The sequence below is a fragment of the Pteropus alecto genome, unplaced genomic scaffold (assembly GCF_000325575.1).
Source record: "Pteropus alecto unplaced genomic scaffold, ASM32557v1 scaffold749, whole genome shotgun sequence".
Taxonomy (NCBI): Eukaryota; Metazoa; Chordata; class Mammalia; order Chiroptera; family Pteropodidae; genus Pteropus; species Pteropus alecto.
The window spans coordinates 580783-597038 of NW_006443564.1; the positions used below are offsets into that span (position 1 = coordinate 580783).

The window sequence follows — 16256 nt, forward strand, 5'->3', positions numbered from 1 at the left end:
AAATTTTAAAAAATTTTAAAAAACCCTGAATGTCTGTGTACACCGCCCCTCAATTTTTTTTTTGTATATATAATGCTAAACAACAATGTGATGGTATGAGGAGTTGGGTCCTTGGGGTTGGTTAGATCACGAGGGTGGAGTCCCCAGGAATGGGATTGGTACCCTCATAAAACAGGCTCAGCGAGCCCCGCTTCCGCCCAGAACACAGCAGCTCGGAGGCAGGGACCCGGTTCTCTCCAAACACCAGACACATGGAGCCGGGATCTTGGACTTCCAGCCTCCAGAACTGAAAAAAATAAATTTCAGTCGTTTTAACGTCGCCCTGTCTGCGGTGTTGCCATGCAGCCCCAGCTGACGAAGGCGGTCACACAGGAAATACAGGGTGGACTAGTCAGGGCTGGACTCAAATGTTTGCCTCCAAACCCGCTGCTTTCAAAGGCTTTGTCCAAACGAAACTCCTAGGAGCGCCTTTCCGTTAGCCTGTCTTGGGGAGCTCTGTGCTGTCTGCGAGTAGAGGGAAGGCTTCCTCATTCTGCGTGCTGGGGTGCGGGTGTTCTTGCTTCGGGGCCGCAGTTTCCCCTCACGGGGAATCCGAGAGGCAGCCGCGGACTCGCGAAGGAGGACCATAGGTGGGGAAGACTACGCACTCACCCCTCAGGCCTTGCTACCACCCTGGCCCCGACCGCTGAGGTGCGCGTGCCCACCCGCGCGGCGCCACCTCTCAACACCCTTCCCAACAGCCCCCGAGCGCTGGACGCTGCCTCAGTGTCGAGCGGACACAGCAGAGGAGGGACATTCGTGGCTACCCGGCGGGTGGGAGGTCCCGCAGGCTGCCCGCAGCTCTCTGCGCATGCGCGGACACACCCCAGAGCCCAGTTTTCTCCCCTCGGTCCTCTCAGCGCTTGGGGCGCACGGCCCTCCTTCGACTTTCAGTATTGAGTATATAGAATTCTGGACATGCCCTTTCATTTATGCAATGGATGTGAGTACCTCAGTCACTGTGTTTGCCTCATCGTAGTGCATCCTCGCCCCGCCCCGCCATAGGCTTCAGTGTGGTAGTGGCAGGAATTCCAGGGAAGCGCAAGTGTCCACCTTCTCCCTAGGGTATGGCCTCGGTTAGCGGGCACTTCCAGGGGTGCAGGCACAGCGGCGTGCCAACCCGCTAGGCTTGTAGTCCCAGCCCAACTCTGTCTGACAAGAAGGTTGTCAAGTCCTAGAATACATGTCTTCCACCCCCGGGCTTCACCTGGCCTGAAATGCCTTCCTTCTTTTCTGCCAAGGTAGCTTGATGGTTTGGAGTATACTTCTGGAGTCTGACTTCAACGGCAGATCCCATTTCCTCTGCTGACTTGCTGGGTGACCTTGTACAAAGCCCTACACTTCTCAGATCCTCAAATGGACAGAGAGGCTCATAACAACACCTACCTACCACAGAGGTTGTATAATTCAATGAGGTGATGCACACAAAATGCATGGTGCAGTACTTGGTGTAGTAAAATCAATAATCCGTTTTCATTGTTCTTATCATTATTAATTTTATACTTGGCCTTGGTTTATTCCCCTTCCTTCAGAAAAACCTTATCTAACCACTCCAAGTCAAAAATAATTTCTTTTCTTTAAATTATCAAAAGCTTTCGCTTTTCCTACTAGTGATTTGGTGGCTGGGACTGCCTAGCATCCTGGATTACCTTCCTGTATACATACTGTTTTATTTCCTTCCTTCAAGGATAAGAATCTTAAAGAAAAGACCTAAGCCTAAGTCGTCTTACGCATGTGGCTCTTAGTGTGACCGAGGCCGTTACCTCTTGTCCTGAGGACTTTTCCTTTTTAAAGGCGAGGTTAGATGAGTTACTTACACTTAGAGAAAATTGTGCAGTTTAAGAAATCCATGGCCTGGGATCTGAGGGTGGGAGTAGGAGGGAGGTTGAGAAACGAGACTCCAGATGGGGACAGAATCGAAAGAAAAATGTTTTTTAGACAACTTCCTCCTTTCACCTAATATCTCCTAGCAGAGGAAATAATTTAATAAAATGGAGAGCCCCGCCAGCGTTTGCCTCTATCTACCCTGTCTCCTTCCCAAGCAGGACGACAGAGACAGCAAATAGAGAAATTGGTGGGAGGAGAGCAGATGGAGTGCCAAAACCCCTCGCAAGGACAATGAGTACAGCTAATTACAGGAATTGAGAAAAGGGACCCAAGAATACTAACTCGCAGCCCACCGCTTCACCTAAAATCCTGGGGAAGCGGTGGTTAGAGGGGACCCAGCAAACACCGCTGGTGGTGGAGGAGGGCGGAGACCGGCGTTGCTCCGCCCCCGTAGCTACGAGGTAACCAGTAGGCGGCACCGCAGAGCGGTGCACGTTCATATAGGGCGCAGCTCTGCGAACCCGGATAGTTGTACTCCGGCTGAGTTCAGAAGGAAGGCGGAGAGATGAGCTGGGCGCCAGCGTTCCTGAGTGCGGCCGAGGTGCAGAACCATCTTCGCAGCTCCAGCCTCCTCATCCCGCCCCTGGAGGCGGCTCTGGCCAACTTCTCCAGCGGTCTGGATGGAGGGGTCACGCAGCCGGTGCGCACCGTAGTGCCGGTGGCCAAGCACAACGGGTGAGTGAGGAAGGCCGGATGGAGAAACTGGAAAGGAGGAAGAGGAGGAGTGTGAAGGGAAGCAGGGGAGAAAACAAGAAAGGGCTTACCTAATCGCTGCTAACAGCAACCGTCACCTAATATGTGTCTCCTCACCGTGACAAGGGGACGCTTTATAGGCGTTACCTTGTTTAATTCAATACGCTCTCCTTATAGGTAGGTGTTCATGTAGTCATTGTACTGGTGGGAAAACTGAGACTCACAGAGGTTAAGCGACTTACCCGAGGTTATGAAGCTAGTAAGTGGGAGAACTGAAATGGTTTTTCTCATCCAGTGCCAGATTCATGAAGGTACTGTGCTTACTGCCTAAGGGAAGACCAGGGGAAGGGAGAGGGCCTCTAAGGCAGGGATGAGGAAGGAGAAAGGAAGGAGGAGAAAGGATGGTGCATGGGGACTTGACACCCCAGCATTGGTGGGAAGGGGTTGAAGCTTCTCCTTCTCTCCTTGTAGTTTCCTGGGGGTCATGCCCGTCTACAGTGCTGCAGAGGATGCCCTGACCACCAAGTTGGTCACCTTCTACGAGGGCCACAGCACCACCTCCAGTGTCCCGTCCCACCAGGCCACTGTGCTACTGTTTGAGCCAAGCAATGGCTCCCTTCTGGCGGTGAGCAACTCCCTGACTTGGGGTGGAGTGGGGCCCCTGGGCCCAGAGCCAGGCTGGGAAGTTACTCTCTGTGGGACGGGGGAAGTTTTAATTATGACCACACATGCCGCCCTCTGAGTGACTGGATACCAGTGATGGTGAAGGTTATCTGGGACCATGTGTCTGTTTCTAGGATTGCCTGAAGATGCATAACCCAGCACCAGAGCCCATTGCTGCTTCAAGTGTGTGACATTGTGGAAGTGACAATCTCATCATTCTTGTATATGTTCTCTTCCTATACCAGTTACTCCAAGTATATAGCTTGAACAAACCCAGTAGCCAAGGAAATGTTTATTTAGTGAATATCTATAACATGGAAGAAAAGGGGCGTTCTGTAATCCCTGGGAATCTTTTCTGAGGGTCTTTCCAGTGACTCGTTTAACATTTAATGATAGTATAAAAAAATAGTGGTAGCCCACATTTATTGAGCACTTTGTATATGTCAGGAACTCTTCTAAACACTTCACATGTATTGACTTTCTTAATACTTAGAACCACTCTATAAGATAAGTAATATTATTACCCTCATTTTGTAGATGAGGACACTGTGTCATAAGGAACTATGCCCAACTTACTCAGGTTTATGTAGTTAATAAGGCACATGGCTGGACTTCAGGCCTGCCTACTCTGTGTGAGTCCAGGACCTGTACTCTCTCACAACTATGCTCTGCTGCGTTTGTAACTGCCACTTGATGAGCACTTACTCTGTTCCAGGCAGGAGAAATTGATCTCATTCAATTTTGACAACATCTCTCTGTAGGAGTTTTTATTACACGCCCTCACCCAATTTCTGTTGACATCCCAGAGGCTCAGAGTAGTAGAGTCACTTTGTTTGAGGTCACACAGCAGTTTAGTAAAAGACCCAGGAATGCATGACTGTGGAGCTTGTACTCAACTCCTGTGCTCTGCACCCTTCAGGCTGGCTCTGATATTGGGCAGTTGACACCTCATTAGGGACAATCTCCTTCATTTCACCTGAACCTCCCCTGGACTCTTAGATCCTCCTTGTACTGAATTTTTGCCTCTCCAAGGAACGTGACTGTTCATTATTCCTCTGGGAAGAGTACCTAACTCTTCCCAACCTATACTCATCCAATGGAGATGACATCCATACTACCTACCAACTGTGGCTTCCCAGGAAAATGGGGCCAGCTCAGACTTTCCACCCAACTAAATGACAAGGCCTTAGATCCTTCCCGAATCTTCTCAGTAGTAAATGAGTTACTTCCTTGTCTGTAAAATGAGAATACTGATACCATCTGGTGAGGATCAACAGAGATGAGAAACTTACAAATGGGAACAGCGCAAAGGATGGTGCTTATGATCAACCAGGTATAATTCAGAGTTACCTGAGGAGTTGTGAATACAAGGATGTCTGGATCCCACTTTGAGGGAGTCAGACTTGGTTAAGGGTCGTGTCTGAGCATCTGTATCTTCACAAATCTCCCAAAATGCATGGCAAGAGTTGAGAGCCACTGAGGTAGAGTTTCATGGCCCTTGCACAGATGTCAGATGACTTATTCCTCAAGTTCCTCCTTAATTTGGTATTTTGAGAAGCTTAAGGCAAGAAAAGAAAATGGGTGATTCTTGAGGATTTGCCATGGGCTAGGTGTTTTCATGTATGCCAGTGCATTTATTCCTCACAAAAACCCTCTGAATGGCTGGCATTATCTTTGTTTTTGTTTGTTTGTTTGTTTGTTTGTTTTACAGGTGAGGGAACTAGTGCTTAGAGATAAAGATATTCATTCAAAGTATTCATTCTCCACTTCAATAGTAGATAGGGGTGGTCCTTTGCTTACACTCTGTCCTTTCCTCCAAGGTTATGGATGGAAATGTCATAACTGCAAAGAGAACAGCTGCAGTGTCTGCCATTGCCACCAAGGTAAGATTAGTGCTTGGCTGTGCTGTCAAGGTGAGCTGGTGGGTGGGGTTGTGTGTCAGTGTCTAACAGAGACATGAGGAACTTATTTTGGTCTTCCTTGGGACATAGCTGGAACTACATATGCCAAAATATGTGAGGTTAGGTGAGCTCAAGGCTTAGAAAACTGAGTGTGGAGTCTGGGGGAGGACACGAGGTCTGGGAAAGCTGGTTCATGAGGCCTAAGCAGGAAGGAAATGTGCTGATATAGGAGAGGGTTGAGGGTTATTAAGGTCTTCTAAATATAAGATGAGGAGGGAAGAATGTGAGGATTAACCGGGTTACTGTATAGGAAGGGAGTAGACTAAGTATGCACCTTGATGAACTGGTTTTTTAAAATTACTTGCAGACCCAACTCAGACCTAGATAATGAACAGGCTCCTTGAGAAATGTTTGCTGGTAACAGGGTCATGGCGGCTCTACTAGTATTGCCTTACAGTGGCAAAGATTCTGGTCTTTTTCAAAATAATTTCCAATCTATTGTTTTGACTTACCTTTGCATTTCGGTGAGGAAGGCAGAGCGAGCATTATTGGCCTCACTCAGTGCACAAGGAAATGGAGACTGTGATTTCCTGAAGTTGCAGACCAGGTAGCTGAGGTCTTCCGAGGCTGCCTGATCTTCTCGTCCCAGACTGGCAGTTTCCAACCCAAGCTATGCAGCAGCAGCATCTGGGGATTTTTTTTTTTTTAATTCAGATTCCCAAAACCACTGAATCAAAATCTCTGAGGGTGGAGTCCAAGAACTTAGTTTTTTTTTTTTTCTTCAATAATCCCTGGTTGATTCTGATGATCAACCAGGTTTGGGAACCAAAGCGTTCTAGACCCAAGTCTCAATTACACTGTGCTTTGCTGCACTGATAAAAACCTGCCCTCCCAGAAGAGAGGAGGCTCGCTGGGCTGATGGGTTAGAGTGTAGGTTGAAACCTCACAGCATTTTTCCCAGGGGCTCAGATGGGTTGTTCTATAGGGAACAAAGGGTCTGTTTTACTTTTGTTCTGTAAGAGTAGAATGTTTTCTTTCTCACCACTTCTCTTTCATTCAGGGCTTTTAGGAGGAAGAAGAGAAAAATAGTAAGTTCTCAGGTCTGACGGACACTATAACTTCTTTGTATTTGGGTTGCACAGAACCTGAGCTGGGGACTCTGACATGCTTTCTCAAGGTGGCAATATATATCAGAGTTTATCCCTGGCTTACATTTATTCAAAAAATATTTGAGTGCCCACCAGGTGCTCAGCATGGGGCATAGAATGGTGAGCAAAACCATATACAGTGCCTACCATCATGGAGCAGAGTCTATTACAGGTAATAGTAGATATGTGCCAATTCTGTGCAAATAGACTGTTCTGTCCTCATGGGGTATATAGACCAGTTAAAGAAACTAAATCTGTAAAAAAATAATTGCTATGAAGTGGTGAACTCTATCAGGGAGGTCAGAAAGACTTCACACAGAGAGGTGACACTGCATAAGATAATTATAGAATTCCACTCAAATGCAGACACACATACGCCCTCAGTCAGTGCCACAAATTCCAGCTCTACATTCCTCTTTAAAGGAAGACAGGCTGAGAAAGGATCAACAGAGAGGGAGCTGAGCAAATGTAGCTGGGAACTGGGGTCGCAAGGACTCATGGATTCCAGGCAGCTCTCAGGGCTCTGAGAAGTGGGTGTGGCTTATCACGTCCCCAAGATGGGGTAGCACAGGATAAAAGAACGTGGGCTTTGGAGAATGAAAGATTTGGTTTTAGAGCCCCACTGTGCTACATGATAGGTGTAAGATCCCGAGCAAGTTACTTAACCTCTCTGGACCACAATTTCTTCTTTCATAAGAGGAAAATAGCAATAGGAGCGTCTCAGACAGTCACTGTCTAGACTAAACGAGATCATGCAAGTAAAGCATTGGCATATAGTAGGTGCTCAGGGAAGGCTCCTTCCTTCCCTCCCCACTCTACAGAGGGGAACAGAAATACAAAATGACATCTCCTCAATAGCCCAAGAATTGATTTTTTTTCTTAAATATATTTATCATACAACATTGTATAAATTTAAAGGGTACAACATGTTAACTTAGTACATTCATATATGATGTGCTCATGGATTCCAGGCAGCTCTCAGGGCTCTGAGAAAAGGGTATAATATGATTGCCACTGTTGTGACAATTAGCATCTCTATCATGTTATATAATTATTATTTCTTTTTAGTGGTTGGAATAATTAAGTTCTAATCTCAGCAAGTTTGCTGATTATAATACAATATTGTTGTCTGTGTCCATTATACCATGCATTAGATTTTTAGGGCTTAATCTAAAAAATCCAAATTCATGAAAGCAGAGTAAAATGGTGGCTACCAGGGGTTGGGGGTGGGAAGATAGGACAGATGTTGCCTCAGAGTTCTTGAGGGAACTGAAAATAGAGCAGAAGTCACCTGATAATCAAACTGTATTTGTTCTTTACCCAGCTGCTGATGTCTCCCTTGACTTTTTCCATCTCATTTCTCAAATAGTTTTTGAAACCTCCCAGCAGTGAAGTGTTGTGCATCCTCGGGGCTGGGGTCCAGGCCTATAGCCATTATGAGATCTTCACAGAGCAGTTCTCCTTTAAGGAGGTGAGTCCAGGGAGAGGTGTGTAGCAGAGGGGAGCTAGCTGCCATGACTTGTGACCTTTGTCTATACTTCACTGCAACACGGGTTATGCTGACATAATTAGGTCAAGAGTCCCATCTAAACCATCCTTTTGATGACTTTCTCAGAAGTCCTGTTGCAGGTAAAGAGTGAGGAGAAGGCCTGATTCACCTGTTTCCAGTTTCTCAGTTCACAGGGTTTGCCTGAGGACATAGCCTGCCCACTCAGTTAGTTAAAGGATCATATTATATCCATTATCTATGTTCAGTTGTCCTTTTGACCCCTCTCGGTGCTTCTCTTAGGCAAATCCAGGAACTTTAATTATTCGGAGTATGGATCCCCAAACTGGAAACCAAGCCTAGAGAGCAAGAGGCCACAGCACCCACTCCTGCAGTCCAGATGCTGGCCCACCTTTCCCCAATCATCTCCTGCTTCCTATGGGACTGTCTGATTGATGCTGCTTTTATTTCATTTTTGTACAAGTGTGAGAAGCCTAAAGTATGATTTTTTAGGATAAAAATAATACCTCTGCTTTGGGGAATATAAACAGTAGAGAAGAATATGAAAGAAAAAATGCCCTTTTATCTGTTTTCAAAGACAACAGTTCACATTTTCCAATCTTTTCTCATCAACTTTTTATAAGATAGTTTTAATCATGTTAGTTATATACAGTTGTATATCCTATTTCTTCATTGAATGTACTATCATCATTTTCCCAGATTATTGAATTTTTGTATAATATTTGCATAGTTTTCTATCAAGAAGGGTGATATGGTTAACCATTCTTAGAACTGGCCATATTGTACTGGTTTTCACCTTGGCTGATAAACATCTTTAGACATAATATAGTTATTATAGTTCCTTATGAGAGATTGTCTAGGCCTTATTTTCAGCTGAAGGTTGACAACCCATACCACAGATGTGCAAATCAATTAAGCAAACTAGCAAGTTCCTACCTCCTGGTGAGGCCAATGACACCCCCACCCCCACTCCCACACCTTCTAGGATTCAAATGGTCTCTACTACTCTTGGGCTTTTCATCTGCTGCACCATTCACTCCTAAAATCCGTCTCATCTTTAATTCCCTGCATACCCTTCAGAGATCAAGTTATTTCATGCAAAGCACTGCCATAGTAATCCTGTTTGTGAAACCCATACCTGCTCTGACTTCTTTACAGGGTCTCAAACATAAAGTGTGAGTTTGATGATACCGAGTTTGCCCAGTTATCATTTGCATTTTACAGATGTGAAAATGCTGGCTATATAGGTTAAGTAACTCCAGGGTCAGTAAGTGAGAGAGCAAGTGTTAACTGTAAGCCCACCTAGCTTCAGAACTTGCTCTGCTCATCATTACACTGTATAGTGACTATTAAACTAGTGAGGCTGTGTGTCCTGGGATAGAACTGGAAAATAAAAGGGAGGAGGCCTAGAGAAAGGTCATTTTCAAATATTTGGCCAGGTCTGTGCCCAGATTAATGCTGTTCTCTTCTTCAAATGTCCATTCTCCCTAGGGGATGATTTAAATAAGAGCAGCCCTGATTCCAGAGTGTTCAGATTTCTCTTGGCACCCTGGGCTTGATCAAACATAAACAGCCTAACAATCATGGTGCCACTGTCCTCTTGTTACCCCCAATGAAGGTGAGGATATGGAATCGCACCAGAGAAAATGCTGAGAAGTTTGCGGACACAGTACAAGGAGAGGTACGGGTCTGTTCATCAGTCCAGGAGGCTGTGACAGATGCGGATGTGATCATCACAGTCACCATGGCAACAGAGCCCATTTTGTTTGGTGAATGGGTGAAGCTGGGGGCTCACATCAATGGTAAGCAGAGGGGCTTCATGAGCCATGAGTAGGTGGTAGCCAGACTCATCCCTAGGCTGGACCAGGGGGCTGTGTCTGTAGAGCTGTGTTTCTCATTCAAAATGCCTCAACTCTTTAAGTACCTCAGAAATATATGAGCCTTGAAAAACAATATTCACTCCAAAACATGAGAAAAAAGTTGCAAACCTGAAATTAATAAATATAACGTCTGTATAATGTAACATTATGGCAAATGATCAGTTCCAGCTCAGTTCTTAAATGTAATGAAGTTTAAATGACCAAGCCAAGTGACTCATTGTATTTTTAACATTGCAAATTATAAAATAACTTTTAAATTACAGCATAAAAGACACAATGTGACATGCAGATGCTTTTTAATATATGTGATTGGATAGGTGGAACTCTAAACATAAGAGATCCTGAGCCCTCTGATGATCCTCAGATAGCCCTAGGGATTGTAGCAAAAACTGGTCTGTATTAAATACTTACTATTGCAGGTACTGTTCTAAATTTTTTATTTGTATTATATCATTTAATCCTTACAACACCCTCATGAGGTAGGAGCTATTATTATCAAGACCCCCTTTTACAGGTGGGTAAAGCAAGGCATGGAGAGATTAAGTCACTCGCTAACTTGCCCACAGTCAGAGGTCCTTAGTGGCAGAGCTGGGATTTGAACTGAGGCACTCTACCCTCAGAGCCCAATAAGAGACTGGATTCTGGTGAGTGAGCAGGCAAAGATTAGAAGATTCAAACATGTTGTGGGTGCCTTATGTATTAGTGACAAGCACATGGTGTGACCTCAAAAGCTAAGATCTCTGCTCACATTGCCATACGAGCAGGCAAGAGCCAAGTATCAGGATTACGCATTTATTCACAAATGTTTATTGAGTCGCTACCATGAGCTAGGCACTGTTCTAGACACTGGGGTATCAGCATCCAGCACTCAAGGCTGCTGCTTTCCAGGTGCTTACATTCTCTTGAGAGGAGATAGATAGCAAATGAGTAAACAACTAGGTGAGCTGGATAGTTCCAGCTAAAGATAAGTTCTGTGAAGGAAACAAAACATGACATATTTGAGGAATGGGCCAAAGCAAATTGAAAGTCTGGGCCTGTGGGACTGGTGTTATGCTGTGGGTCAGAGGAGGGGGAGGTAGGAGGTGGCTTAGTGGGTAGGTTAGAGATGGGTAGGGTCTGGCTTTACAGACAGTGAGACCATTTCTGCAAGGACTTTGGAAATCAAGAGAAACCAATTCTTGGTGAAATTACAAGAGCTGAATCTTCAGCAAGACTGACATAATTATTTTTCAGCATAAAACAGCACGTATTTATTATCTCAGTGTGTCTGTGGTTCAGGAGTCCGGACATGGGTCAGCTGGCTCCTCTACTCACACAGGATGAATCAAGGTGTTATCTAGGCTGCAGTCTCACCTAGAGCTTAGAGGCCCCTTCCAGGCTCATGTGTTCATGGCAGGTTCCTTACATTGTACGATGAAGGGACCATATCTCTCCCTAGGAAGGGCTGACTTGTTTTTGAGTCAAGAAATCTCTTGTATTTTCCTGGCCTAAGGACAAAATTGGCTTATGTGTTCACAGAGACATCAACAATACTTAAGAAAACTGGGTCATAAGTACAGTCGACATGGTAACACCGAAGACAGATTTTACTTACTTTACAACTTGGCTGAGAGGCAGGCTTAATTCCAACCTCCCTCCACTTTCCTCAGCCTGCCCTGCACCTCGCCAGCCAGTATCTGACCCTTGTCCATTCTAGCTCCACTGGAGCAAAGCCAGAGCCAGGTCTGAATCAGGCGCCTCCCTTTGCTGCCCGAGTGGCCTCACACAATCCTTTGAGAACTCACCCTACTCAGAAAAACTTAGGGGAACAGAACCATGAGAAGAGGTGGCCTGAGAAGCTGGGAACTTTCCCACCAGCTTATGATTTATTTACAAGCTTCATTAGTTAGTCTTTTGTTCTGTAGAACTCCCCACACAAACAACCTTCAAAATGGACATTTTTACACCACTCTCTTTGAAAATTAGAGTAAGGGAGAACAGAAGGAGAGGGAATAAGTAGAGAAAACTGGACAGCATATAATGCTGCCTTATATTGTTGTAAGGCTTTATAGTGCTTTCCAAAGACTAGCTGGCATGAGTTGGATCCAGCAAACAGATGTGTTTTGTTTGGACCATAGAGTATTCTAAAAATCAAAAAATAACACATGCAAATAGATTTCCTACTTCCCTTTTTTTTAAAAAAAAGAGAATATCTAGCAGTGGACCTGAATTCTCACATGGCAACAACCAGCTGGAGCTTAACAATGCCCGTTCCCTTTAGAAGGCCGTGCTTTCTTCTGTGTGCCTGGGTTTCCACCATTTCCAGTCCAGCCCCTCTGACCAGCTTTGCTCATGTTCATTACCTGCCTGACCCTGCAGGCGTTTGATTGCAGCCTCTGCATTATCCTTTGTGCCACTGCCAGGATTCAGTGTTGTGATTCGGGGCTCTGCAGAGGATATGAAAGCTCGGCTCCAGGATGGAGCTGGTTTTCTTTTTGTTGGATTTTCTCCAAGACCCTGACACTGAGCTCTTTTGTCACAGTTAAGAGAGAAGTGGTTGGGGGTGTGGAATGGGAATGATGAATGGCAAGCAGACAGAAAGAAAGTAGAGGGGTGTGGAGTATGAAGGAGCTGCAAGTGATGTCTCTGTTTCACGGTTTGGGTAAGAAAGTCACTGCCCCTGATAAGTGGAAGAAGCATGAAAGGCATGGCACTCTCAGAGCTATGGATGCATGTATTCAATATATAACCTTGGCAAGAACCTGCATTCCTTTGAGCCTTAGTTGGTACATCTTTAAATGGAATCAGACATGAAGTGTACTTGCAGGGACTATAAATAATATGTGTGAAACATCCCACAGACAGTAAGTCTCAATAAATGAATGCTAAGTTGCCTCCAAATCTTTTAGTAATGAGATGAGAAATGAAATAGAAAGGGGAAAATGACAGGCATTATTCTTGTTGATGAGTGTTCGGTCTTGCTGATGGAGAGGGGGTTGGCCTGGGGAAATGTGGCATTCCAAATCTGAACATTCCCACGTGTCTTATGTCATTATCTTTTCCTCACCCCTCTTCCATTCTTTGGTGCATTTAGTATCCCTTGTGACTATTTCTGAGCTCAAGGTCTGTTTTGCTGTTCCTTAGCCATCGGAGCCAGCAGACCTGACTGGAGAGAACTGGATGACAAACTCATGAAACAAGCTGTGCTGTACGTGGACTCCCGGGAGGCCGCCCTGAAAGAGTCTGGAGATGTCCTACTGTCAGGGGTGAGCATCTTCTCCTGGTAGATGCTGCCCAGCTGGCCTCACCAGGATCCTAGGCTTTCATTAACTTCCCCTTTTTTTTGGCCTGCTCCAGGCCTCGGTCAAACCCACTTCTTTGTGGGGTTACAGGTTCTAAACATCTCTCAATCCTTTCTAATACTCTTTCAAAATGATGTGACCATTTTGGTGGTGACATGTGTTCTCTTATCCCTTTTGCTTGGAGAGAAGCTTGTTGGGTTTTTCCATTGGACAGGGTTCTCTTATAAGAAGGTAGGATTGGGAGATGGGGGCTGGTTGTAGCCTGGAAACCTTTCGAATGTGGCCAACTAAATAGAACAATGGTTGGCCACTGTCTGGCCTTCTTTTTCTTTTGTAATCAGGGCATAGATGCAAGAAGGGGCTGCCACAATGAGTGTTGAGACCATGCCTATTTCCTCACTTACACAGTGTCCTGGCAGGACATGCCCCTGGCCACAAACTTGTACCTCTGCATTCATGTTGTCACAAGGGCAGATGGTATCCAAAAAGAATTCTAGGAAGAAGCATCCTCCTAACATCATCCAATGTATAAATGATCTATTTATCAGATTTATTCCTTATCCAATTCAGGGATGTCCTACCTATACAAGCTGGCCAGAGCAGACATGCGCTCCATGGCCTGGGTCAATGTGTGTTCATTTCACAGGCTGAGATCTTCGCTGAGCTGGGAGAAGTGGTGAAGGGAGTAAAGCCAGCCTACTGTGAGAAGACCACAGTGTTCAAATCTTTAGGTAAGGGTCATCGCTCCCAGGGCACAAATCCAACCAGAGCACAAGGCAGGTCCACTCGTCAGTGGGAAGAGGAATGAGTGACCAGGCTCCATGACTGAATCATTGTGAAATCCATCATCCATGCCAATTATTTACATATCTCAGCATAGTGATTAGCCCACGAACTCTGGAATTGGCAGTCCTGGGTTGGGTTCCCTGGACATGCATCCTTGGACAAGTGACCTCACATCTTCTTCACCATCTATTGCCTTGAGTTTTTGTGGGTATTAAGTGAGATGTTCATGTAAAACGATTTGCATACAGCAAGTGTCAGTAGTTTATCATTTAGACTTAGATCTCAATGAAACTCAGAAGCCGATATCCTCCAGAGGTAGGGGGTGGAGGATAAAAATATTCAAAGACAGGGAGCCTAAGAGAAATGCCAGGGAGACCAAACGTGAGAGAGATCCGGACAGAAAGCACAGCCCAAGACCTCTTTTTCCCATCCTTACCTACCCTCCGGCTTGCTGATTTGAGCAGGGCTTCCATGGGAAGCCCCGTTACCATCCGATTTGGTAGAGGCAGAAGTCCAACTAGGAATGGACTTGGTCTGCCCCTGAGTCCAGCTCACCCACCCCACCAGATTTAAGGAAAGGGACATAGAACGCTGCACAGCAGATATGCCTGAAATAATGAAATACTGCCTAACTAGCTGGTAAATAAGTTGCTGCTCCTCAAGCATGTCTCTCTCTAAAGATCTTTCATATTTCCCATAGTCAAGTCCCCAAATTGCCACTCGGCACCCATGCCAATTGGTCAATATCCATGCCTTACTGGCTGTCAAATAGTTTTAAAACCTCTCATGCACAGAGAGACAGGCCAAGGTAGTTTAAGCTTTACCCAAAGCCTGGTTGAAAGAAAGTTGCAGAGTTCATAGCATGTCAGAGGTCAGCCAAGCCCTTCAGGAGACAGAACATTACAGAAACCTGCTCAACCCTTTTGAGCAATTTTTGTTTTCTCACTTTTGGCACATCCTTCCACTTGGCAAACATATATTGAGCACCTATCTTGTGTCAGGTTCCACATTGGGTGCAGTAGTGGCTACAAAAATTAATAAAAACCAGCCCCTGCCCTTTGAGAACATATTCCATTCAAGGCTAAGGTATGCATCCTCGACAGTAAGTCACAGTGGGGTTGCTAAAGGATGCAGAGTTGGGACTAGAGCAACCCAGCCCATCACCTATTTTCATAGAAGTGATTTTTTACATTTTCAAATCTTTTGGGGGGAAAAAAACCAAAAGAACAGTAAGATTTTATGACACATGAACAATATATGAAATTCAAACTTCAATGTCCACAAAGAAAGGTCGATAGGAATATGGCTAGGCTTATTTGTTTATCTATCATCCATGCTGCTTCTGCATTACAACGGCAGAAGTGAATAGTTACAACAGAGACCGCATGGCCTCCAAAGCCTAAAATATTTACCAACTGGCCCTTTACAGAAAGTTTTCTGACCCCCGAACTAAACTTGAAGGACACTTAAAATTTGTGTGGTGGGTATTTCTTGCTTAGCATCATATTCCCTGCCTTGTCCTGCCCTTTGTAGACCCTCCAAGCCCGAGCTCACCTGGGTATCAGTCTTTGGTACCTGGATAGGCATTAGCATGGAGAATGTATCAGAAAACTGCCAGTTCCAAGTCCTGGGCTTTTTTAGGAAAAGTTGTTCTGACAAAAAATAGTGAACTGAGTTTCTGTCCATTCCAGGAATGGCGGTGGAGGACATGGTTGCAGCTAAACTAGTGTACGATTCCTGGTCGTCTGGTAAATAAAATGAAGGAACTTTGTTTTTAGGTGGATTCTACAGCTCAAGCGGTATTACTGCCAGTTTTATCATAATTTCTAGATCAAATGAAGGAGCCCAGTCCACAGGGAGCTATAGTCTTGTGCTTACCACGTCTTGCTGTAAATCACCAGATCCCCATTTGTGTTTGTAGATGGAAAGCAAAGCTAGGGACCATGCTTTCTGTTATACCAGATTATAGTAGTATTCCCTTTCCTCTGTATTTCACTGGCTTTTGTAATTCCTGAAAATAAAGCACTTTTCAATTGTGCAGTTCTTGCTTCGATAACTCTATCCTATCCCTCATGACAAGGAAAGTGAGGGGATCGAGCATTCTCATTCACTCCCTGGTGGGGGCCTCCAATGACTATATTCTATTTTTTCTAAATTGAGGTACGATTTGCGTACCATAAAATTCAGGAGTCGTGAAACCGTCATTCCAGAACATTTTCATCACCCCAAAGGAAACCCTATACCCATTAGCAGTCACTCCCTTTTTCCCCTTCTTCCTAGCCCCTGGAAACCACTAATCTACTTTCTATCTTTATGAATACATTTCGGAGACACGGCATTGTATGTTATGTAACCTTCTGTTTCTGGCTTCTTATAATTAAAGTTTCAAGGAACAACGGAACTTATATATTGGTCAAGACTTCTTTGGTCACAAGTAGTGGAGACCACAACTCAAACTACCTTAAGCTGAA

The 16256-nt window shown here is 45.0% G+C and overlaps 1 protein-coding gene across 1 annotated transcript; it reads left to right on the plus strand.

The window, feature by feature from the left end:
• The first annotated feature begins 2355 nt into the window (after positions 1 to 2355).
• CRYM (crystallin mu) lies at positions 2356 to 15825 on the plus strand. Its single transcript, XM_006924160.3, has 8 exons — positions 2356 to 2601; positions 3091 to 3244; positions 5103 to 5165; positions 7701 to 7802; positions 9457 to 9640; positions 12842 to 12963; positions 13646 to 13730; positions 15477 to 15825. Exons 1-8 carry the CDS (start codon positions 2432 to 2434, stop codon positions 15539 to 15541), a joined length of 945 nt encoding a protein of 314 aa, XP_006924222.1. The 5' UTR covers positions 2356 to 2431; the 3' UTR covers positions 15542 to 15825.
• The last annotated feature ends 431 nt before the right edge of the window (positions 15826 to 16256 follow it).